Source organism: Diabrotica undecimpunctata, chromosome 7, assembly GCF_040954645.1.
Source record: "Diabrotica undecimpunctata isolate CICGRU chromosome 7, icDiaUnde3, whole genome shotgun sequence".
Taxonomy (NCBI): Eukaryota; Metazoa; Arthropoda; class Insecta; order Coleoptera; family Chrysomelidae; genus Diabrotica; species Diabrotica undecimpunctata.
The window spans coordinates 158,461,188-158,488,842 of NC_092809.1; the positions used below are offsets into that span (position 1 = coordinate 158,461,188).

Sequence of the window (27,655 nt, forward strand, 5' to 3'; positions counted from 1 at the left end):
TTTCGTATAAAAAAGGTGGTGATTGTTCATTATGGAGAATCACGAGGAGAATCCATATACCTATAAACCTGATAATACGTGGGCCAAAAGTAATCATGGAAAAGCAGACATATTTGCTAAGTTGAAAAAACTTTTAAACTGCATGTTATGCAATTTAATTCTGCTAATTTTCTACCAATAAATAAAAATATTATACAGCCAGTACAATAAGTAACAATAGCTTAATAATTTAAAAATAAAATACTAACAAATATCATTTCAGAAAATGCATAGTTATAATTGTATATACGGGGTATGACCTCATAACAGAAGAAATCCTAAAAAAGTTACCGTGAAAAGCTATGGTTAAGTTAAAAAATCTACTCAATGCATCTATAAGGCTTAGTTACTTTCCAAGTTTCTGAAAGGTAGGGAAAGAAATATGACAGCGAAATTTGAAAAACCGTCAACTGATATGTAATCATGCCAATCGGCATGTATCATCATCATCATCATCCAGCCCCATTTTCACATCCATTGTTGGATATAGGCCTCTTCCAAACGTCTCCAGTTCTCTCTATCTCTAGCTGCTGCAATCCAGTTTGTTTCTATTCTCCTTAGGTCGTCGGTCCATCGGGTGGGTGGTCTGCCTCGACTTCGCTTGTTGGCTCTTGGTCTCTACTCCAATAATCTCTTCGTCCATCTTCCGTCTTCCATTCTAGCAACATGTCCAGCCCACCTCCACTTTTGTTTATTGATTCGCAGTATAATATCTTCTACGCCAGTTCGTCGGCGTATCTCCTCATTTCTTACGCAATCTGTCAAGGTCAGGCCCAGCATTGATCTCTCCATTCGCCTTTGTGTTGCCCTCAGTTTTCGGCAGTAGCTTTCGTTAAAGTTAGGGTCTCTGCTCCGTAGGTCAAGACTGGTAAGATGCATTGGTTAAATGCCTTCCTTTTCAGGTGAATTGGGGTATTTGTTTTAAAAATGTCTCTCATCCTTCCATATGCCGCCCATCCCAACGTGATTCGTCTATTTAGCTCGCAGGTTTGGTTGTCTCTGGTTATTCTGATTTCATGACCCAAGTATGTGTATTTATCGATTAATTCTACCTTGTTGTTATTGATCTGTATCTCTTTGCTGGGAACCATATTGGTCATCAATTGGTCATCAACCAATATGGTCCCAATCGGCATGTATGGTTGTTACCAATGATTTCAAAAATTAAAATGAAAATTCCACATTATTAATTTGAGTTTAGCAATAAAACTAGAGCAGATTTATATAATCACTGATCAAATCGAAAAAAAAAAGAAAAAGGGGCATGTTCCCAGCTTTCCAGAATAAAGTACTAAGGAATATTGTAAGTGCTTCTTTCTAGTACGTAAGAAATAGCCACCTAGACAGAAAGCTGGGTATAGAAATGGTTGCATATATTATTAAACTATTTTTAAATAAGCATGAAAACAAATTTAGTAACCATGTGAATGTGAAGGGCCTTCAGCTCCTGGATCGGCATGCAATAGTGGAAAGAGTCAGGAGAACGATACCTTTTCAGTTGCCGTTAAATCTTTTGAGTCAGTGTAAATATTTTAGGTTTAAAGGGAAAGCAACGTGCTTGTGAAGTATCAGTTAAGTTGCATGTTAAGTAGTTTAAACCGGTTAAAAAAATTAAAGACTACCATTGGGGAAAACTCAACATATATTAGTATTAAGATTGTTAATAGAAAAGATTTGCTCGTTAGTCTAATTTTTGGGAATATCCAAAGCACCGCTTAGGTGTTTTTCTAATAAAAAATATTGTTACTTACTAATACTGACGTAGCTGCATTAGCTAAAGGACCATAAACAACGTAAGTGTGGCCTGTTATCCAACCAATATCAGCAGTGCACCAATAGATGTCATTGGGTTTATAATCAAAAACGTATTTAAATGTTGTAGCTGCATATATCATGTAACCGCCTGTTGTATGGAGTACACCTTTTGGTTTTCCTGTTGAGCCGCTTGTGTATAACATAAACAGAGGATCCTCTGAATCCATCCATTCCGGATAACAACTGGTAGACGCTTGGGGTACAATGTCGTGCCAGAAGATATCTCGCCCAGGTGTCATGGGTGTCTGAAAAAAAATATTTCTTTTTATAGACACTTTAAAAATGATAAATAGTTTAAAATATATCTAAACAAGGTTTTAATTTTGATTCTATCTTAAACATTTCAGAATAATCTACGTGATTAGTATCAATGCACATTGCACATCGATTGAATTGTTTTGATTAGCAAGTTCAAAAATAAAAGTAGCCATTATGAATGCCAACCTTCGTATGGAGATCGCATTTTAAGAAGAAGATTATGTCTTTCGTTTTAGTCTTCGTCCGATTGGTTGTATCAATTAAGTTTTGAGCGCTCAATAAAATAAAATAAATATTATTTCTCAAAAGAAATGTGTTCTATTTGTGGATATATTAGTTTACATAATCAAGATTTCGTCACACTTTCAGCAAATTCTGTAGTTAAGTTGTGTTCAAACTCAAATCTAGAATAGATTTATTTAATTTGACATAAATCACACAAACATTTTCCATGCATTCTAATCAGTAGTTTTATCTTTATGGTTCCAGAAGAATGCAACCCAATAAGGAAAATACAAAAAGGTTGGAAAAAATTTATATATTTTTCAACTTTTTTGTCCGGGTGTGAAGTGATGGATCCATGTTTCATCCATGGTTATAAAACGGGGCAAAAATTATGTTTTATTGCTCTGAAACTTTGCTAAATATTCATTGAAATATCTTTACGACACTGTTTTTCGCCTACACCTAATTAACAACCTAGCGTCCTTTAAAATTAAAACATTTGCTTTACATATTGCTTACTTTCTAATACATTGATATTTTTACTACTGGTAAAAACTGTACTGGTGTACACTCTGGAACTAAGTTAAGTTGGATTCAATCAATTTATTTTTGTTCCCGGAATGCATTATTTAATTTATGACATACCTTTTCGAAAAACCCTGTATAAAAATTAAAATACTAATAACATAATAATTATATGTATATATAGATTGTACAATAGCAGTTTTATGGACAAATACAATAGTTTGTACACCAATCTGAAAATGATTTTATTTTTTCTCAAATTGTAAGAAAAATTTATAATATTACATCACTACAAAATATGAATAATGAGAATTAATATTAAATATTTAGAATTCCACAATCCCCGGATGACTCTGGAGTCTGGAGCGACCTTGTTCTAAAAAACATCCTCGTTGAGTGACGTTATTCGGGCAAGCATGAAAATTTAATTTTTAGGCCAAGGTGACAGGTTCGGAAAATGTTGGCAAGAAAGGCACGATATATTTCTGTCATATAAGGAACTTATTACTAGTTTTCACGTTCTTTTTTTGGTATTTGTGTTCCTGTTTGGATATCTATATACGAGTGCATATCTTAATAACTAAATTATATTATTTACTGTATTAAATAGGAAATAACCATAATTTCAAATAAAAATACGATGGTCGAAAAAAAAATTTAATCAAAATTTTAAATAAACGTAAAATAAACGTATTTTCAATTGAAAATGCGGTTAATTCATATTAAAAATAATAAATAAATTGTCATTATGCATAGCCTACACGCGTCTTCATGTGATTTGAATATTTTGCAAGTCAAAAGTCGCTGTATATGGTAAAAGTTCCTTTGGTCTACAGAAAGACAATTGAAAAGGCCCATACTACAACAATTTGTTTCGACGTTTAGTTTAGCTTACTAAATTTAGTTCTTTAGTAAAAAAATCGGCCATAGTAAAACTCGAAGTAAAACACTTATACTGTAATTCTTCTTCTTATTGTTCCTTCCTGTATGTAGACTTTAAAGTCTGTTTCTTCTTCAATATTAGCCTCTTAAGTTGATTAAATTATCGCACCTCCTTTTTCTTGGTCGACCAATACTTCTTCGTTTATTTGGTAACTTATCTCGTGCTATTCGTACTGTCCTCTGCCATTCTACTAACGTGTTCGTTCTACTTCTGTTTTCGTTTTGTCACCCATCCATTTATGTCTTCTATATTGATATTCGTCAGAGTATTTTCATCCGCCGTGTATGTTAATATAGGTCTAATTGCTGCTTTATAGATTCTTGTTTTTGTGTCTTGTCTTAGGTGCTTGTTCTTTCAGATTGTGTCATTAAGAGATCCCGCCGCTTTACTTGCTTTTAAGCTTTGTTGACGTACTTCTTCTTCAACATCTCCGTAACTAATGAGATCTATTCCCAGATATCTAAACCTTGCTTTCTGCTGTATTATTTTCCCATCAATTTCGATTTTACATCATAGTGGGTATTTAAATGTTGTCGTCATATATTTGGTTTTTTTTGGTGATATTACCATATTATATTTCTTGGCTGTTGTATTGAAGATGTGTGTTAAACTTTGGAGCTCGTCTTCTGTCTCGTTATGCAATGTAAAGTATTTGGCAGAAGAGGACCGGGACGCCGTTGTATCTCGTGGTTGAAAAATCAGAGCAGTCAACAAAACCATGATAGCCTGATGATCGCCAACATCCAAACCGGATAAGGCACTGAAGAAAAAGAAGACTATATTAAAGAGAAGTATATATACTTTATTGTAGTCGATAACCTTTTCTGTAATTTGTCTTATTTGTCTTAACTCTTAAGTTGTTGGTTTATTGATTTTGTGGGTTAGGAGTTTTGTGTAAGCTTTAGTGCGGTGTTCAGTAGATTTATACCTCTATATTTGTTGGGGTCTTATTTATCTCCCTTCTTGAACATTGGTATCATTATGCTGTTTCTCCATGCGTCTGGTATCTTAAAGTGCAATATTGATTTTTGTATAAGTTTTGTAATCTCTAGGGTTATACTTTCTCCTCTGAGTTTAAGAAGCTTGTTGGTTATTTCGTCTGGGCCTGGTGACTTTCTATTTTTAAGTAAATTTATAACTATCTCTACATCCTGAAAACTGATTTCTATTTCGGGTCTTAATTCAGGTACGTTATTGTGTTGATTATTATTTTGCTTTCCTTTAATCAGTTCCGTCAGTATCTTACCATTCGTTTGCTGGTATGTTTATTGTATTCCTTCAATTCTTCCATTTCGTTCCGTTGTTTTTTATGAATTTTTATATTTGTTTTGTGTACCGTAGAAGTCGCTTTCCATCCTTTTTATAAACTGTTCCCAGTGTTCATTTTTTGTTCTTTTTACCAACTGCTTTGTTTCATTTCGAATTCTTCTATAGGTGTCTCGGATTCTGGAGTATTTGATGTTTTGTACTTTGTAGAGGCCTCTCGTTCTCTTTACATTTCTCTTTTATTTCTTTCTGAACCATGGTGTATTGTTTCTTGTTTCTTTTGTTTAGTATGACTTTGCATTTTCCTAGACCTTCTGTTGCTGCTTCTACAATGTTGTTTTTAATTTTCTCCCAGCTCACATTTATTTCTTCGATATCGTCTATTTGTTTCAACTGAATCTTCTGGGTTAACTTTGGAACATTTTTCCTGTAGTGCAGAAATGTTTTGGTGTTATTTCGCACTTCCTGCGTCTGGTGAGTTTAAAGTTCGGATATCTAGAACCTGTTTTGGGTGGATGTTTCTATTAGTGACTATAAAATCAATCATAGATTTGGGATTCCTGGAGTTTTTCAACTTATATTTATACTGGAGCTTATGGTAGAAAAATGTATGATTAATTCTCAGTTCGTTAAAAGCGCAGACATTAGCCATGAGTAATCCATTTGCGTTGATATGGTTTTCATTAAATCTTTGTTTTACTAATGGAACTTTTTTATTTCCGATTCGTGCATTAAAGTCACCCATAAGCAGTTGTTCGTAGAATGCCTCTCGTTCCTCCTTAGGTTTGCAGTCCTCGGATCTATAGATAGATATGACATTTAATTTTTGGTAGTCCATTGTTATGTTCATATGTATTATTCTTTCGGAGATATAACGGCAGTTATTTATGTTGTCTTTAAATTTTTTATGGACAAGTATATCTACGCCTGCTCGTGCTCGTTTATCTTTCATCACTCCACTGTATGCTAGAAAATATTGCTTATAGTGTCTTTGGCCTTTACCTTTCTTCTTGGTTTTTTGGATTGCAAAAATGTCTATGTTTTTATTTCTCAGTTCTTCTATTATCTCTTGGTCTCTTTTGTTTATAAAAGTAATATTCCATGTTGCTAATCTGATTATAAAATAAGCCCACATAAAAGATAAAAGCAAGTAATCCCCCTAAATTATTCAAAAAGTAGGGTAAAATGTTGACTATTATATACAAACATATGGTTAATTAATTACGTTGCATTACTTTCCAAATAACCCAAAAAACAAACAACGGTTGGGTTTAAATGGATTAAATCATACTTAAAATTGTTAGGTTATCTGGCAGTATGCCGATAAACTTGGATTGCCTATAGGGAACATAAGTCCCCACTCGAAAGAGTTTTTTTATATCCAAACTGTAGGTAAGTTAAATTGCCAACTAATGTCAAAAGTGATAATTGACTAATTAAAGTGACATTCTGAACAAGATTAATTGTACATTTTTAAAAAAAAAGTAAACCAGGTCAAGAACCCATATGTTAAACTCTATAAGAATTTTAATTAAATTGGCTTATTAAAATTGAGACAGTAACTAGTATTTTTATTATTATTTTAACCTAATTATTTATATCTTTTAAATTGACTATAAAATTAAATTGATCATAAAAATTGGAGGCTGGTTTTTTTAAAAAAAGGACACAATTCAAATGTGATGATTGGAGAAAGTAAGTGAATTAAGAATGAGTTAATTGTTGAATAACTAAATGCGAAAGACGAAAAAATTTATTTTATAGACCACTGGGAGTGATTATAGTATCCTGTAGTGTAATGATAACTAATTGTGTGTGAAAAGGGTAATGTTAATGATAAATAAGTAAAAAGAATTGTATTGGATATTTAATGGTCAACTGTAGGGTAGGTTGTATATGTGAAAGGGGAAATAAATATTATTTAAATTTGATTTATAATCCAGTAAAATAAGGCAAAAAAGGGGGCAAACCTCGGAATGAAAGATAATAAGCTGAAAATTTGCATACGTGTTTATTTTGATGGTATAAAACTTACCTCAAAAGTCTCATATAATCACGTGTCCGCGACTTAAGATATTAAAGGTCAAAGGTCACGAAAATGAGTTTTCTGCAAATATCTCGTTTCCCTTACACTTTATGACATTTAAGGTGGTAAGAAAAATTGTAGAATGGAAAATTCTCTTCAATTTTTGTCTTTCAAGATGATACTTTCTGTAATATTTTACATAAATACGTCAGATATTTACAAACACATTATGGCTTAAGTATCGTTGTTGTATTTGATGGTTACTCAGACTACACTAAGAACATTAAAGCAATGGAACAACTAAGAAGAACTGCCGGTATTTCAAAATCTTACGAACTCCGTTTTGATGAAACAATGAATGTGCCTATCAGCCAAGAACAATTTTTATCGAACACATCTAATAAAAAAATCTTTATAGACATGCTTATCGACAAATTAAAAGCTGTTAATATCACTACAAAACAAGCCAGAGATGATGCTGATTTTCTCATTGTAGAAACAGCTATTGCAGAGTCTGAACATGTAGGAAAAACTTCCGTCATTGTCGGAGAAGATATTGATTTGCTAGTTATCTTGATAGGACGAGCTCAATCACATCAACAAGAAATTTTTTTTTTAAATTGGTAAGGGTAATGCGGAGACAAAATTATATTCATCGAAAAGTTTTAATAAATACCCTCATTCTAAGAAACACATCTTATTTTTACACGCGTTTAGTGGATGTGATATGACTTCTGCGATTTATAGGAAAGGTAAAATATCGTTTATTAAAATGTTCGAAAAAAATCACCATTTACATCAGTCACCTCAACTATTTCAACAAAAAAACTACTCTGTACAAGAATTATTTTAAAATGGAGTACGTATTTTCTTAGCAGCGTATAATGCTCCAACATCAGAAGACGATATAGACTCTTTTCGATACACCCAGTTCATCAAATCAACAAGACTCAACAAACCAGTGCAGTTATCAAGTCTTCCACCTTCAAGTGCAGCAACTCGTCAGCATATCATTCGTGTCTATTATCAGACCCAAATTTGGTTGGGAAATGATTTAGAACCCCAAGAATTCGGCTGGGTAATGCAAAATGAATTTCTGGAACCAATAACAACATTATTACCGCCAGCACCAGAAGAACTGCTGAATACATTATTTTGCAATTGCAAGAAAGGTTGTGGTTCTAATTGCGGATGCAGGAAATCAGGATTGCAATGTACTTTAATTTGTGGGTAGTGTAATGGACAATCATGTCTAAACGCTTCATCAACTTCAGATGATTTCAATGACGAAAGTGAATATGCACCTGATATTCTTGAATATTTTTATTCTGATACTTTATAAACGAGATTATACTGATAAACGAGAATGATGATGATGAATCCGATATTGAGCAGTCAGAGGAAGAAGAAGAAGAAGAAAATTATTACAAAAATATTAACCATACATAATAAAAGAATATATATTATATTTGTAACTTTAATAAATCGATTATTGGATTAATAAATAAATATATAATTTAAAAAAATAATAATTATGATTTTTTCAGTATTTAATTAAATATAAAAATGATTACTGTTGATTTCTGCACTTGATCTTAATTTATCGTATATACAGCTGTTAAAAATATCATTAAAGTTCATTTGAAATAATTTCATTTAATATTGTATGTTTGTTAAAAATAAAATAAATATTCTATAAAAAATATATATTTTATAATTAATATCTATAAATATAGTTTACTAAATAATAAATAAGAAAAATTTAATGATAATAATAGTATTTTAAGTGAATAATTAACTATATAACTTATTATTTATTGAATCCTACTGGCTGACTTTGCGTTACCGTATACACAGGTAAGCGGCCCCCCACTCTTTGCGCTCTATCTTAAGAAGGGTTGAAGGTACATAAAAGTACTTTGAAGAGAATTTTCCATTCTACAATTTTTCTTACCACCTTAAATGTCATAAAGTGTAAGGGAAACGAGATATTTGCAGAAAACTCATTTTCGTGACCTTTGACCATAAATATCTTAAGTCGCGGACACGTGATTATATGAGACTTTTAAGGTAAGTTTTATACCATCAAAATAAAGACGTATGCAAATTTTCAGCTTATTATCTTTCATTCCGAGGTTGCATCCTTATTTTACCGGACTATTAAAAAAGTGAGGGTTTTCTAGGATTATTGATGTTAAAAGACAGTAAATAATTGAAAGGGTCATAAGATGTGATAGTGACAGTGATGGATGAATCATAGTTGATGATGCAAATTATAAAATTGAAAAAAAAATTATTTATCGTAGAACGGGAGTGACTTTGTTAATTTTATCCGTATTTTCTAGCGTAACTTTTGAATGGGTCATCCCAAAAATGTGAAAAAGTCACCATTGGGATGAATTGTATGTTTATTTAATTTAAATTGATAGTATAAATGTTTCCAAATTAGGGATTTTCTCAAAAAGCAAAAAAAAAGTGTATATCAAAGTCCCCATTGATGTGGGGTCAATTTGATACCCCATTTAGAAATAGCTTAGCCGATGCATAAAAGCTGTAGTAATATTAATGTTAACCCATTTTTTAATCGATCAAGCCAATTTTTAGATATTTCAATTTTAATTTTTGGGGTGACTTTGATAGCTACTACAAACAAAATAATTAGTATATAATAACTTATTCTAGAAGTAGCTAATACTTTATTGAGGCAAAAACACTTTAGCAAATTAGTAAAACAATATAAAATAGTAAAAAAATGTCAAAAGAATATATTATGAAAGGCAAATAAAATAAGTTATTTTTCCTTAACATCAACTCTGCCAGGAAATCTGCATTTCGTTGCTGTTTCATTTGTTTCAACCAATGGGGTCTTCAGAATTGCTAAGATATCAGCGAAAGGAGCATTAAGAACGTCGGTATCCACAACTTTAATATGTTTATGGGTTTCATCCAGTGATTTAAGTCCAATGAGTTCGTATTCGTCAAATGGTAATTTCTCTTGTATCCTTCCGGCCTATATGTAATCTATACATTTTCGTTTACCTGACATAATTTTTACAAGCACATAAGTTCCAACATTCAATTCAGCAAGAGATGGTTTTGTATTCATCTCATCTTCATATGATTGCTTCTCCACAGAATCTTCATTTTCAATTTCATTTTCGCTTTCACTGGTATAGCTGTTTAATTCACTGTCAGAGGAGCTGTCATCCACCGCTACATGTCTTGTAGCGGTGTACATGTCTTGATTTTTTGGTTATTTTCTTGCGATATATTAATTCATCTGATACAATCATAGAGCAAACAATGTATTTAATTTACACTATATTTAATTGTCAGCTTAAAATGTTTTGCTAAACATTAATTTCTTATGATGAAGGATTTATGTTTTCTGTTTTATGTTATGAAGGTAAATAGTACAAAATATAAAAAAATGGGTTTTGTGATAGTTGGAATTGTGTATTAATCTTATTTAAAAAACAAGAAATAGATAAAAGCTCGAATTTAAAACGTGCAAGAATAAATTAATATGCTGAAAAACCAAGTAATTGTTTTCTCAGATACTCAGATACTCAGAGTCATAATAGGCTTACTTACTGAACATATTTATATGCCAATCAAGGCTAAAACAGTCAAACATATCTTGTACGACTGCGAGACATAGGTCGCTTGTGGCAAATATTTTTCGGAGACTATCGGGTAACTCTAAAAACTTAGGTACTAGCTGCAGCAGAACAGGTTTACAAGAGATAGATTTTAAAAAAACTAAAGTAGCATGAATCGAAACTACAACATTCATTCATTCATTAAAATTCATCGAACTTTCTTAAAATTAAAATTTGGGCATAGGCCACTAATTCCAACCCATCTTTAGCAAACGCTTTATTCAGAAAATGTTTCAAATCTGGGCCATAATACGAATACCTATATCAAAGATTTGTAAACCTTATCGTCGTCAAGGCACTATAAGTACAGTATATACAGTATAGTACAGTACCCGTACGATACAAATTTCTATTCAAATTTCAAAAAAATCTAAAATTTCTTTCAATTCATTGGAGCCCTATTAATCACAATTTAAATTAGGACACATACTGAGACAGCTGAGCTCCAATATTCTTATTTTAATGTTATTTTAATGCTATTATATTAAAAGATTTTTATGTTAGATTAGCGATAATAATAATTGGTTTCTGCGGTGATAAAATGACAATAAATATTCGGGGAAATTGCGATTCATGACAGAACTGCATGAAAATTAACGTTATAGGATCCATTCAAAATAAATTTATGTCGACAAGCAATTTGGAATTTTGTGTAATATATTCAGATTAAGAACTCAGGGAATATTCCATCAACGTCATTTATTTGATAATAGAATTATTTAACTCAACAACAAAAATATAATAAACAATAATCGGTTAGTTTTTATGTTCAATATAAACTTTTCTGTCTATTTATATATGTTACTATTTACTGCAAAATATCAACAATATTGCAATTAATGATAAAGCTAAATTTTACTAAAAAGTAGTTAGCGTATAAAAAAACATGTATCGAACTCCTAATAGCTATTTAGGTACTCCAGTTTGTTAGTGTACGTCAATTTTTTAATGATTAACATTAAATAGCCTCTTTATATGACACAACGATTAATATATTGTATTATGTGCAGTAGTTTTATATGAATCAATTATTTCTGAAAAGGCTAAAGTGCTATTTCGGCCATTTTTCTTTTAATATTCGAAATTAATTATTGACCCAAAACCTACCGTTTGGTGCAGAAATAAACTAAATTTGATCATTCCTTACTTGAACTTCTGTGTGAGAAAATAATGGTTTAGCGCAGAAAAGACCTAAGTAAACTAACTTAGTCCCTTTAAGAAATAAATATTTAAATTTGTGTCATGCTGTATTTGACCTTGCGCTCTGTTTTGGTTTAAAATGCAGCCTCCTGTCGCGAAATATTTTTAGTGATTTACCGGTTTCGATACTGTGTGCAGTTAAGAGTAATTCACATTTTTCTGACAATATGTCTATAATAGTTCTGGCGAAAATAGAAGAATAGAAAATGAGAGAAAGTCTTGATACATCAGAAAAATGTAACAAACCGAAGAAGCCAATAAAATGAAAACAATAAATTAAGAGAAGTATCTTTTGATAATTTTATTTACGTTGGAGATCTGAAAGTAAAAGTGTATTGTAGGGTTTTTTAAATTTGCATTCTGTATCCTAAAAAAGAATAAAGCGAATAGAATCATTGATTAAAAATAATCTGACTCCTAGAGATAAACGTGGCAAAAATATTAAATGGCAATGCCAGAAAATCAAAACATATTAATTCGTCAGAACATTCAAAGCTATCCAGTAAAAGAAAGTGACTATTCGTAAAAAGAATATAAATATCTAGATAGTAGGCTTAATATAAAAATTATGTACGAAATGTTTAGATCCGAGTATCCTGAAACGAAAATTAAATACAGCTATTATTATACATTTTTTCGCGAAAACTTTACTTTGAAATTTGGCCATCCTCGAGTAGACACATGCGTAAAATGTGAAGAGTTGAATTTAAAAATCAAAAGTCCCTCTCTGGGAGATGCCTCAAAAAAACTTTCTGTTGCAGAATTGTTGGTACACAAAGAAAGCACCAACCAGTTTTATACGAATTTAAAGGACACTGTTAAAGAGTGAAACGATAGGAACGACGTCGTAGGGCTCGCATTTGACTATATGCAAAATGTTCATCTACCACATATATCTGTACGAAAAGTCTTCTATAAGACCCAACCACCAGTTAATGTTTTTGGCATACATAATCTTAAAACAGAAGATTCTTTTTTCTATATTTATCACGAGATGGATTGATGATGTGGAAGAAGACCTACAGATTCTAGAGGTTAGAAGATGGATAGAAGTTGCCAGGAATCGACAGGAGTGGCGACTTCTTTGTGAGCAGGTTAAGATCCACAACGGATTGTCAAGCCACTTATGATGATATTTATCACGAAGGACAGGCCAATAAGGGTCCTAATGAAGTATGCATCTTTTTGCTTGATTATATAAAAAATTACATACCACCCAACATAAAACAGTTAAAACTTTTTTGTGACAACTGCCCTGGGCAAGATAAGAACCACACTATTATAAGATTATGTTATGACTTTTACAGATATGAGGCGATTCGATAAAATTGAACATTATTTTCCCATAAGAGGGCACTTTTTCTTGCCCTGTGACAGGGATTTCGGTGTCATAAAAAGGTACTTAAAAAATTTGACAGAATAATTGTTAATTCAAGTGCCCAAAGCAAATTTACTGTAAAAGAAGTTCAAAGTAGTGAGATTTTTGATTTTAAGCAATGGTGGCCTAAGTATTATAAAAATATAAGCCTGTCCACTGAATCTCAACAAATAAATGTTCCTCGATCTCAAAAAACTCATTTTGCAATTTCGATCTTTAACCTTTATAGATCCGAAACTAAAGGTTGTGTAAAGGCATCTAAATATATTAATAGTATTTTTGGTGTTAACCACTTCCATTTGGCTTTACCTAAACACAACAGCCAATTTAATATCGAATGGCCCAAAATACCAGCATATCCTGAAGACATGGTGCCAATTTTGGAAACAAAATAGGCCATTTGCAAAGCCTTAACCAGTGGGTACCAGAAGATGAGCAAGAGTTTTACGTCAACCTAATAAATTCCTGGAAGACCAAGAAATCGTTTTTTTTTTCCTTTTTGTTTTAAACTTTATAAGAACAATATTTTATTTCTATGTTTTATATTATATTATTTCTTTATTTATTCATTTCTATGTTTTATATTATATTATTTCTTTAATTTTCGTTATATATATTTTTCTGGCTGTTTTTCACAATAAAGTTACCATATAATAGGATTATATAAAAACATAAAAATTTAAATTTGCTTTATAAAATGTATATTGCTGAAAGGACCTAAGTTAATTTTTTTGAAAAATCTGTCCAATAAAGAAAATCCAAAATTCTATATTGATTTGATTAAAACACAGCTTTTACCAAACCATACTAAAAAAAAATAATAAAAAGTTTAATATATCAAGGGGTTAAAAAATAAACAACATTTTTCAGTTTTTCTCAAAACTTAAAAATATCACTAAGTCCCTTTAAGATATTGTCGATTCATATAAACTTTCGATATATTTATGAACGTATTGCAAAACAATCCTTTACAGGAAATTAATCGTATTCTAGATCAATGAACGATTGCAATAATAGTGATAAGACGAAATGATTGATATTACAGAATTAGTAAAAACTGAGTAAACTACGATATCAGTTTACTGAACGGAACTTAGAAAGTAATGACAGATACAATAACGAAAAACCTAATTATATATCACACAATAAATATAACACGTGCATGCCAGTTTTCCTCCAAAAACTAATGGATGAAAATTGAAAAAATCATAAGGAAGATAGAGAAAAAAATCTTGGAAAAGAAAGTATAAAAAGTTTAAGTAAGTAAAAAGAAACACCAGAAATTGTTTGTATATAAACATCAAGTAAATACACTTAAACCACCTCAGATTTAATGATGACAAAGCAAGTAATATCTTTGAATTGAAAGAAATGTTACAACTTAACAATGTATCCAGAGGAATAGGCCAAAAAATGAACTACAACACAACAAAATATATGAGCCAAGAACAGACAAACATAACGATACAATCACATCACGAACAATGTATATATATATACTTAGTTTATGGCATTAAGCTGTAAAATCCAAATAAAGATTCTGAAATAAAACGATGAAAACAATTAACATGATCAGCATTTAGTAAATTGGCATAGATAAAGATTCATTTTCAAATTCTATTCCTATAAACTTAGAGAGGAAAGTGTATACACTTGTATACTGCCGGTATATACCTATGGATTAGAGACCATGTTCCTTACCATGAAGTCAATTAAAAACTAAAAACAACACAATGGAGTATGCTTTTTCAAGCATATTCCATTCGAGACAAAATTATAAATACTGAAATAAGATGAAAAACGCACGAGGTAAAAATCAAATGGTGATGAGCCGGCCACACAGCCAGATACGATAATACCTGTAAATAGGTATGAAGAAACATAGAGTGGAGACCAAGAGAGACCAAAGAAGCATAGAGGGACCTCAAAAGAGATGAGTAAATGGCATAAATAAGCGGCGAGCAAATATTCGACTAGATTAACCACAAAACAAAGATGGAAGCAATTGTGAGATACCTACATTCAGGAGTGGAAGTATAAAGGTTGACGGAGAGAGAGAAAGACTAAAAAAGTTTGTGGAATGAGTGTATGAATGAGTAAGTGTGTCATGTTCAATCAAAAAAATCTACAGTTAACGACATAGCTGCTACCACTACGTCATGGTCGGATTGATACGTGGATATTTATTTAGTTATAGCTTAAGGCCGTTTTCACGGTACACTTTGGATGATCATCCCGGATGAACCATCCAAACTGATTACGACGATAAAAGTAATTATCGTTTACATGGATCACCAAGACTGAACTAGTCTGTTCATTTGCAAATGGCGCCGACTGAAGTTGTACGTGCTGGAATTGGTATAATAAGTGAATATCTTTTAAATGAACTTGAAAATGTACTTGAAAAACAGAAGATTAAAAAAAAACGACGTTGGTGGGTAAGGCCGTGGATACTTCGACGCTACAAAATGGGAGCGTCAACGTGTTTGTTAAAGGAATGGTCTACAGAAGATCAAGCCATGTTACAAAACCATTTAAGAATGTCTCACCGAAAGAAAATCCAGTAGTAGTACTACTACTACTAAGGATTTCCACAGTTTTCACTGTCTTCCTTCACTCAACCGTTTTCTCCAATTTTCCCTGTCATTCCAGTCTCCATCTCGCAGGGTTCTTTTCTCCATAGCCTCGTCGATTTCATCTCTGAATGACCTTCGGGGTCTTCCTCTCTTTCTTCTTCCAATCGGGCTCCATTCTCTGATTTTGTTTATCCAGCGTCCTCTGTCCGCTCTTCTGACGTGGCCGTACCAGGATAGTCTCTTCTCCTCTATATAGTCGATTATGTCTGATTGCACTCCCATTCTCCGCTTAATCTCTGCGTTTTCAATTCTGTCTCTTTTTGTAAGTCTACAGCTTCTCCTCAGGAACTCCATTTCTACTGCTCTTATTCTACCTCTATTTCTCTTATTTATTGTCCAGTTTTCGGACCCATATGTCAGGATACTTCTTGTCAGGGTATTATATATTCTCTTTTTTGTCTTTATCATAACGTTCTTATCCCACAACACTGAGTTTAGTTGTCTTATACAGTTTCTTGTTTGTCTCAGTCTGTTATCTTCTGTATATCTTCTTCTGTTGTTCCCTGGTTCGATATTATGGTTCCTAAATACTTGAATTTATCTGTTCCATTTATTTGTCTTCCCTCGTCTATCTCTAGGTTTCTCATATCCTTGTTTTCTGTTGTTAGGTATTCGGTTTTCTCTAAGTTTATTTCCATTCCGTTGTTTTTATATTCTTCTTCTAGTTTTCTGAGCATAAAGCTGAGATCTTCTTCATCTTGTGCGATGACTACTTGATCGTCGGCAAAACTTAAGGTGTATAGGTATTCGTCTCTTACTGGTATGCCCATTCCTTCGCACTTTCTCCTCCATGGTTTGAGTGTCTTTTCCAAGAATATTTTAAACAGAGTAGGGGACGTAGCACAGCCTTGTAGAAGTCCTTTTGTCGTCTTAAATGGATTGTAGGCTTTATTTCCACATTTAATAGCTACTTTGTTTTCTTTTTGTATAGTGCTTTAACTGCTTTTATTAGTGTTTGTCGGATTCCGAGATCATTCATTGCTTCCCATAATTTGACTCTAGGTATTGAGTCATATGCTTTCTTTAGATCAACAAAGGCCAGATGGACCGGTCTACCTTTTGCCATTTTCTTCTCTATCAGTTGTTCTTATGTGTACGTATGATCTAGGCATGATTTTCCTACTGTGAACCCTGCTTGGTCTTCTCAAATTTTTCCTATTATTTCAGTTTCTAGTTTTTCTTTAATAATTTTCCCGTAAAGTCTACCTACCGACGATATTATACTAATTCCTCTATAGTTTTCACATGTAGTACCACTTTCCAGTGGTAGTACAAATTTAAAATTAGATACTTTACTGATAAAATCATAGATATTTATTAAATTATAAACCTTACCTTATTGCTACTATACTGCATGCCTGTTGGTGACGTAACTCTTCCTAAATGTGATACTACTATACAAGTTTCAACGTTGTGTCCTTTTTGTGCACATTTAGCCATAGCTTGATCGCAGATGGCTTTAAGCTGAAGAAGTTTCTCACCTCTCCATGCTCCATCTGATGTAACCAAAACTTTGGCTTCACAGTCTAATATTCTTTCGGCAAAAGAGTCGGCGGAAAATCCCGCAAACTGAAATAGAAAAAAATATTTGACAATAAAATAATGAAAGCATAATATGTTAAATAATATTATATTTAGTACATATTTTTTATTACGGTAAAACCGTTTAATTGCAAAAATCTGTGTAGCAAACTTAAAATATGGTCGAGATAAGATAGCAAGGTAAATAAATACAAAATTAACAAACGCAAAGTGTGTATTCATGCATAACAAGGACCTTGAACAAACCGAAAACATCAAAAGAGATTATTTAATTATATGAAGGTCAACAAGGAAGACAGGAACTTTTCAAAGGTAATTAAAAGATATAAAATTAAGTAAGTGCAAATAAAGACATTTCTTGAAGCTTATACAGATACAATTCATAGAAATAACTAAACTTATAGTACCTATTAACAAAAACTATACCTGATTTTCATATTTATAAGTTTTATTTCTTATTTTAGATGATCTTTTTATATCCGTTATCTATATCTCCTCTAGTTAGTACATTATATTTGATATCAAAACAACGAAAAAAAAAATCACAATCTATCCTTATGAATGAGAGTAATAAACATGAACAGAAACTGCTAAAATCTTCAGCGTGAAATTCAAGAAGTGAGTCTAATTTTAACTAGATGGCGATGCATGACTGTGAAGAGACACTTGTTTAGTATATGTTTATTTTTATACAGTGATAAGTGTCTTACCACCCGGCTTTTTAACGTAAGAGATAGAAAACACAGTTACCTTGTGAAATAAAAAGAGATGAAACTCGTAGAGGTGAGAAATAATTGGAAAAACCTATAATTTATATTACATTACATTACCACTATCGATAGTCTCACACCTTTAGACGTTAGATTCGAGCTAAATCACCTCGGTCATAATTATTATGAGTAACGTCGAATGTGTGACGTATTTCCATTTTTTAATTTCGCATAAAGTAAAAACTGATGTGAATAAAATAATTTAATTAATAGTGATTATTTAATCTAAAGTTTTAAATTATTAACCAAGAATAATTTCTACTATGATTTGGGGAGTTTCGTACACTCTTGTCACGGAATAATTATAAATCCTTCGTGGATTAGTGGTAAGAATTCGACATTGCGATACAGACATCGCAGACGTATAGAGTTCAAAACCAACGTGTGGTTTTTTTTTTATAATTTGAAATTATGCAAAGATCGTTTTGCTTTGAATCACTAAACAAAACTAAACAAAAACTAAAGTTAAAACAAAAAATCTTATTGACAAAACAATATCGTCGTACTTTCGAAAATAAAGTAAAAACTTTTAAAGAATGTTTAAATAAGTAAAAATTCTACAAAAATAAAAAAATATCCGTGGCCACTAATTAATCGATTAGGAAAAGTCGCACTGAGATATTAACTGACGATGCGAGAATTATGTGCAGGACAACCATCGTGTTGAAACCATATGGAATCGAAAGGTATTGGTAAATTACAAAGGGCTGGGACAATTTCATTTTGCAGAAGTTCCAAGTATTTCCGCCCAGTCAACATACCGTCTATAAAAAATGGACCAATGACATGATTCCCTATTATGCCTCCCCAAACATTTACTTTTCAAAGACGCTATGTACGAGCGACATAAATCTGACGAGGATTTCCTCGAGATCAATACCTAGCATTTATTGAATTGTGACGGCCATGCAATGAAAACGTACATTCATCGGTGAACAAAACGTTCTCTAAAAAATGTTCATCTTGATGTGACATTTCCATTGTAGTTTGACAAAATTCTAAACGTCTATATTGATCCCCAGGAAATTGTTCGTTGGATTTAAGAAGTTTATAGGGACGGTATCGATGTCTTTACAAAATTTCACCTACTCTAAATCTTGGAATTCCACATTGTTCTCCGAGACGAGGTGTTGATTGGGTAGGATTTTGCTCAATACTTGCACAAATCAAAGTGTCCTTTAGTTCCAAATCTGGATTTACCTCCCTTCGTCTGCGAACTCCTCTTGGATCGAACACGGATTCATAAGTAAAAAAATTACGTATAATAGACTGAATTGTTGATCGTGCTGGAGCCGGCCTATTTGGAAACATATTTACAAATCATGTTGTCTAATAATCCATTCACATGCCAGACAACAATTTGCACTTTTTCCTCGACCGTTAAAATCCTTTTCACGAATTGTTTTTTCAATAAAAAGTTTCTGTTTACCGTAAAAAACACATCTCGATGTGTTATTATTTGATAACTTGAAGGCTTGATGATTTGGTTAGCTATAAAGCAGGTAGCTGTTCGCGCGCATCCATTCCAATGTCGTCAATTGTTTTGAAAATCATTACCTGTACAGAGGAATTGATATTAACACTGAGAATTTAGTGATGGATTTGACATTAAACAGTCTTCAATGGATTATTTTCCATTCACAACTGAAGACTGTAAAACTGGAATTGAATTTGAAATATTTTGTATTTCTATTTTATAACATTGGAATAAGAATAAATTGTAAATAATGAGTTTTTCGAAAACTTGTTACCTATTTTCTATATTTTTTATTGAGTAAAACAAAAATTTTACCTTTGGAGTGAATTGAACCCCAGTCTTCTTATCAATAGACAACGTCTCTAACTATTACGCCAACTCCACATACAACAATTGTTTTCGGACTGAACATACCTATTTAGTTTAGTCAAATATTTCAGTTGAGTTATTTTTATTATTAAATAAACTTAAAGATTTATAATTTAAAATCGCTACTAATTAATGTTTTTTACTATAATATATCTTAATATATTTAATCATTTATTCTAACATCAGAAATTATTAAAATAAAATATTTTCGAGGTCATCCGTATAATTATGACTGAAGTCAAATAGACACGTCTAATAACTAGCCTTATCTCGTACTATCTCACAACTTAATCTGTCTTCTATCCTTTCCGCTATTTTGACGGGTGGTAAGACACTCATCACAGATGCGATAGAGAACGGTTAAGGGAATGTAGACACAGATTTTCCATCACACCCTCCTCAAAGGGTTGGAGCCTTTGACCGTTAGGAATCCCGCACTACTATCCACATGGATCGAATGCAGTCCTATAAAGATTTTCCTTCCTCGCTATAAAAAGAACTTTTTAATAAAAAGATTAAAAAGTGTTTTTCTTTCATAGAAAATAAGAAAAAATGTGCAGGTATATGAAACATTATTTTACTGGTTAATATTTTGTATCAGCGTATATAATATACGAACAGCGTACTAAATAACAAATAAAATGTTTTAAATACACTTACCACTAAAGAATGGACAGCACCTATCCTAGTACAAGCTAACATGGTAACTACGGCTTCTAATATCATGGGCATATATACAGCTACTCTATCCCCTTTTTGAATTCCTTTACTTTTAAGTACATTTGCGAATCTACATACTTCTTCCAATAATTTCTTGTAGGTTAATCTGCTGTAATCGTCAGGATGGTTTCCTTCCCTGGAACAAAACCAATATTTTAAATAAAAAATCTACAAAGACAAAACACAGTAGGGGACACTGGAGAGGGTTGAGCCACTTTTTTTCAGCGACCTGATTTTTTGCCTTGCTTTAGTAATTGCATACAGTTTTTTTACATATTGATTAACTATGGGTTTTAGTTTTTTAACGCAATATTATAATTATTTTAAAAATTGGTATTTAAGCAAAAAATGATTTAAGTACAACATGCACTTGTCTCAAACCTCCCTTATGAAGGGATGCTTGAGACAAGCAAAGGGAGGTTTGAGGCAAGCATAGGCAGGGTCGAGACAAGAGTAGTAGGTAACGATAAAGTCATGACTTAAAACCAAATTTATGAAAGAAATTAACTAGGTATTATTTAACCCTAAAATAGAAACATTTGAAAAATATGCCAAAATAGTATGTATCTCTTCTTCTTAAAGTGCCTATCCGTTCCGGATGTTGGCGATCATCACGGCTATCTTTACTTTATTTATTGCAGCGCGGAACAGTTTAGTGGTAGTCGTGTTATACCACTTTCGTAAATTTTGAAGCCAGGAAATGCGTCTTCTTCCCGGTCCTCTCTTACCATTTACTTTCCCTTGGAGAATCAGCTGTAGAAGGCCGTAACGTTCTTGATTTCTCATTACATGTCCTAGATATTCCAACTTTTTAGTTTTGACGGTTATGAGAATTTCACATTCTTTCCCCATTCTACGCAGGACCTCCACATTAGTAACTCTGTCAAACCAGGATATACGTAAGATGCGCCTATAACACCACATTTCGAAAGCTTCGAGCCGATTCATAGATGCAACAGTCAGTGTCCATGCTTCCATTCCGTAGAGCAGAACTGTGAATATGTAGCAGTTCAATAGACGGCATTTTGTTTTTAATTATATGTCTCGACTGTTGAAAATGGTTCTCATTCTAACGAATGCTGCTTTTGCTTTTATTATTCGCTGTTTAATTTCTGTTGAGTGGTCCCATTGGCTATTTAAATTGGTGCCTAGATATGTATATTGCTCGACTCTTTCGATATGCTGTTGGTTGATTGTAAGTTGAGCGTTTAGTATTGGTTTTTTACTAATTGTCATAAATTTGGTTTTCTTTATGTTAAAAGCTAGTCCGTATCTGTTGCTGACTTCTGTTATGCGATTTGTTAATATCTGTAAGTCATTCAGATTATCGGCAAAAACTATAGTGTCATATGCATATCTAATGTTATTCAACCATTCACCGTTTATTAGTATTCCTTTCGCACAACCGTCTAAAGCTTCCTTAAATACCCATTCAGAATAAATGTTGAACAACAATGGAGACAAAATACAGCCCTGTCGTACTCCACGTTCTATTGCAATTTTATCAGTTAACTGGTCTTCTATTTTGATTTTGGCCGTTTGATTGTAGTAAATGTTTCTGATAATTCTAAGATCTTTGTTGTCAATTCCAATATCTTGCATTAGAGTCATTAATTTGTCATGTTTTACTCTGTCAAATGCCTTCTGGTAATCTATAAAGCATACGTATATGTCACAATTCACATCCCTGCATCTCTGAAATAGCACCTGTATAGCAAAAAGGGCGTCCCGTGTTCCCAGAGCATCACAAAATCCGGATTGTGTTCTTGTTGGTCGTTCCTCACATTTTGTATATATTGTTTTGTGAATGTCCTTTAGAAATGTTTTAAGTAAATGGCTCATAAGGCTTATAATTCTATAGTCTTCGCACTTTCTCGCATTGGGTTTTTTTGGAAGATTTATAAAAGTTGACACTAACCACTCTTGGGGAACCACGCCCGTATCATATATACTGTTAAATATATTTGTCAACCATTTTATGCCATCATAGTCCATAAGTTTTAAGAATTCTGAGTGAAAATTATCAGGGCCTACTGCTTTACCATCTTTGGTGCTTTTGATGGCATATTTTACTTCTTCGACTGTAAATGGTGGTCCAGATTCGCAATTGGTGTTTGTTGTAATACCAGTGTTACTTCGTATATCTTCAAAAGTTTTTTCTACGTATTTAATCCAAATATCTCTTTTATGCTCTATTTCCAGTACCTACTATGTTTCCCTGATTATCTGTCAGGAATCCAGTGTTCTTGTGTTTATATAAGCCTGCCGCTTCTTTAATCTTTTTATGGAGGTTAAATGAATCATGTTTTTGTTGTAATGACTCTATCTCCTTACACTTCGAGCTAAACCAATTTTCTTCTGCTATTTTAATAGCCCTTTTTATAGTATGTTTCTAATTAGAATAAATTTTCATATTTAGAGAAATCAACTGAAAAAGACAGGGTCCCATATCTTTTAGCTGTTTCTCCAGTAAAGGAGGGGTTTGGTAAGTTAACAAGATCATTCCTCTGCGCACAACATTCATCTGCAATATCGGGAAAAACAAATTTGTATCCCGGAGATTTTATTCTTATGCACAATAGGTAGTAATCGTTGCCATTATTATTTATGACTTTAGCAACGTAATGTCGGAAAGTCTTTTTGGTAGAAAATTTTACAAGAACATACTCATTCAAATGTCAAAAAAAAACAAACGTCTTGATTTATAAAGCTTTCTTCAGCATTTTCTTATTTAATTTGTTCCTGGATATCAGTTAACTCATCAGAACTCGAAAATTTTAAAGAATCGTTAGATTGTTCAGAGTCCTCCAGGACTATCTGAATTTCATTTTATTTAACTGACACTTGTTTTTCATCTTCTAATGCCCAATTTTTTTATTCTTTCCACCCTTTTCTCCTCTTTTTTATTTTGCTTTTCCTTGTTCTTGGCTCTTTCTTCAAATTCTTTTTTTATTTGGTCTATTTCAGGGGTGTCCATTAAAATCCGTGTTTTCACACATTTTCTTCCAGCTTTCTTTTTACGTGGAAGAGCTTTCGGAAATAGCCGTGTAACCTCAGGGCTTACAAATGCATTTGGATTATTTTGGGAAGTATGCGGGTTTTCCGCACTGGTAAAATCACTATCTGTAAATACAGCTGGATTGTATGGACAAATACCAGTATGTGAAAACCCACCTATGATATTGGCATGTGTAAAAGTGCGAACGTAAGCAGTTCCAACAAGTTTAGGTATTTCTTTTAAGGATATCAGCTGTGCAGGATTGCTAACCCTCCAGTTATCGGCTGCTTCATTATAAAATCTTTTAAATGATCCAAAAACGTTCATATCCAAGGGCTGTAACTTAAGGCTAGTATGAGGTGGCTCTAGGTTTAGTTGTACTAACCGCGGAAATCTTTCTAGACATATATATGTATATATATATATATATATATATATATATATATATATATATATATATATATATATATATATACATGTGTATATATAGATAATATTTATAAATTTATTTCCATAAACCATATCAGCAAAAAAAATTATACCACTAATTAAACCAAAAAGTTATATGGACAAACTTATTTGCACATTCAAATACAATTTTTAACTACTCGTAAAATCAGATATAACATTAATTACTATATCAGATAAAATATTAGCTACAATTTGAAAGGCGGATATTTGCCGGATATCGATTAAAACACATTGTTAGGAATGTATAATTCTGCCATAACCCTGAACTTCCTTAGTAACAAAAGATATTGATCTTTTAGAATTGCTCTTGAACTTTCTTTTACACAACAGTATCAGATAGTGAGTACTGAAAGAATATTTTGATAGGATAATACAACGGTAGTATGATATATAAGATTAGACAAATATATATATATATATATATATATATATATATATATATATATATATATATATACAAACAACGCAGTTTATTAGGGTTGCAGTCAGTAGGTTTCGCCGGGATGTTATATAAACACTCTTTTGACTTTTGGTCGAGCTTTCGGAATTCTTTTATTCCTTCTTCAAGACACTGTAATTAGAAGAATGTGTAAATATTTACGACATATCTCAAATTGTCATTACAACTTACTAGTGGTTGAGATTATTTGTGTAAAGCTATGCCACTCAACAGAAAATTGCAAAGGAAAAGGAGAACCAAAAATGAGTTTATTTAAAAGCCCTGTAGGATAGGAGTTCTCTTGTAGTATAGATCTCAACTTTTTTAGTCCCTTGTCCCTGAACTCGATGCGTGATAAGTTGATAACCCTAGTTTTAAGGGCCAAAACCAAAATTTTCATAATAAAAAGGTGAATGAGGTCCGACAACTGACACAGACATTGACACAGAACACATCAGAGCTACCACAATCTAAAATATCGTATGGTTGCCTACCCTATATTCCAGTTCTCACACCTAAGCTAATGAACATTTTCAAAAATGTTAGTGGCTTAAAAATTGCAACTAAGTATGTGAAAACGGTATCGAAGTTGTACACAAAGACAAAGGATCCTGTCACAATACAGGAGTCATCGAATGTTGTTTATTCTATACCGTGTGCCAATTGTAAAAACGTGTATATCGGAGAATCATTTCGTAATTTTTACAATAGAGTAATATCATATCACAGCGACATAAAAACCAAAAAGATAAACGCATGTGCGCTCACAGAACATGCATTAACTTTAAAAGATGAATTTAATTTCGAAGATTCCTGTATTTTGGCAAAGGAAAAAAACCCATTAATATAATAGCAAGAACTCCTAATTACTTTTTAATCATACTATTTTTGTGTTTTTTTCTGTTTTCTGTGGATCAATCAAAACACACCATTAAAAGATGTCACTAACAAAATTTTAACTTTCCTACTAAATTATAAAATGTATTTTGTCCATTATTTTACATGTTATATTTTATATGTGTGTTTTTAATGTTGAGTCTCATAACTTTACACAAATAATCTCAACAACTAGTAAGTTGTAATGACAATTTTTAGATATGTTGTAAATATTTACACATTCTTCTAATTACAGTGACTTGAAGAAGGAATAAAAGAATTCCGAAAGCTCGACCAAAAGTCAAAAGAGTGTTTCTATAACATCTCGGCCAAACCTACTGACTGCAGCACTAATAAACTGTTTAAAGTAATAAAGTGTTTTTTGTTTATATCGACAGTCAATAATATGCAGTATTTCTTGTATATATATATATATATATATATATATATATATATATATATATATATATATGTTACTTTCAGTAGAACATGACAAATTGTCAACTACAGTAATAGTTGTTTTTATGTCTATCGAATCAGTCATAAACAGTTTTATTTTCTATTTATTGCCTGTCCTATTTCGATCATTTATATCCACCTCAGTGTACTTGGCCAAAAGTATAAAAAACAAAGTCATAAATCATGTTGTACCATTTATAACTATAAGAACGATATACCGATTTGAATGATATTAGTGAGATATCTCGTATGTGATATATCTCGTAGTTGTACCTCCTTCTCCAAACACCATTTTCACAGATGCCACCGAATATTCTTCTCAGGATCCTTCGTTCAAATATAAGCAGGAAGTTTTCATCTGCCTTGGAAATGGTCCATGTCTCCGACCCATCTGTCAATACTGGTTGTATAAGGGTTTTGTATATGGTTATTTTTGTTTTTTGGCTAAAGTTTCGGCTTCTCATATGTCTACTCAGTCCAAAATAGCATTTATTTGCTAGGATTATTTTTCGCTAGATTTTTTCCGTCATGACGTTCTCCTTGGTGATCAGGGAGCCTAAGTATGTGAATTTGTCCACCACTTCAAAGGTAGAGTTATCAACCGTGAATTAGTGGCCGATGTTTCTGGCTCTATTGTTGGGTGTTAATGCCATTATCTTAGTTTCCTCCTCATTTACTTGCAGGCCCATATTTTTTTAGGCATTTGACAAGGTGGTATACATTTCTTCTAGCTTGTGTGTTGTGCGGGCAACTAGGTCAACATCATCTGCATATGCCAAAATTTGGGATGATTTATTAAAAATGTTTCCTCTGTTGTCTATTTGGCCATCCCTGACCGCCTTTTCCAGAGCTATGTTAAAAAGGAGACACGCCAGCACATCTTCTTGTCGCAGCCCAACATGCGTTTCAAATGCCTGTGATTGTTCGCCCTGTATTTCGACTTTGCAAACAACTTTACGCATTGTAGCCTTAACCAATTTTATCAGTTTATCGGGGATGTGGAATTCATCCATGGCTTCATACAATTTATTTCTTAGGACACTATCATATGCCGATTTAAAATCTACGAAAAAATGGTATTTGTCGATATTGCATTCATTGGTATTTTCCAGTATTTGTCTTAGCACAAAGATCTGGTCTGTTGTTGATCGACCAGATCTAAAACCACTTTGATATTCGCCAAGAAGCTCCTCTGAGTATGCACTCAGGCGACCATATAAAAATACTCAAAAATATTTTGTATGCTGTATCAAGGAGGGTTATTCCCCTATAGTTTCTACATTCCAATTGATCACCCTTTTTGTGTAGCGGGCAAATGATCCCAATACACCACTATTACGGGATTTGTTCCTCATTTCAGGCTCTCAGTATGATTATATATATATATATATATATATATATATATATATATATATATATATATATATATATATATGATTAGTTAGAGTAGCACCTCCACATTTAATAAGTTCCGCGAGTATACCATCACTTCCTGGAGATTTATTATTTTTTAGGTGTTTTATTGCATGCCGTACTTCTTGAATTGATGGGGGCTCCAATG

At 32.3% G+C, this 27,655-nt stretch overlaps 1 protein-coding gene across 1 annotated transcript in view; it reads right to left on the reverse strand.

Annotated features, from left to right (window-relative positions):
• AcCoAS (acetyl coenzyme A synthase) overlaps positions 1-27,655 on the reverse strand; it is a 99,343-nt gene that overhangs the window by 35,674 nt on the left and 36,014 nt on the right. The window contains exons 2-4 of the mRNA XM_072538612.1: positions 20,792-20,987; positions 17,309-17,542; positions 1,791-2,099 (exon numbers count right to left, since the gene is read on the reverse strand). Of these exons, the coding sequence (XP_072394713.1) occupies positions 1,791-2,099; positions 17,309-17,542; positions 20,792-20,987 (739 nt within the window). The remainder of the gene's footprint in view (positions 1-1,790; positions 2,100-17,308; positions 17,543-20,791; positions 20,988-27,655) is intronic.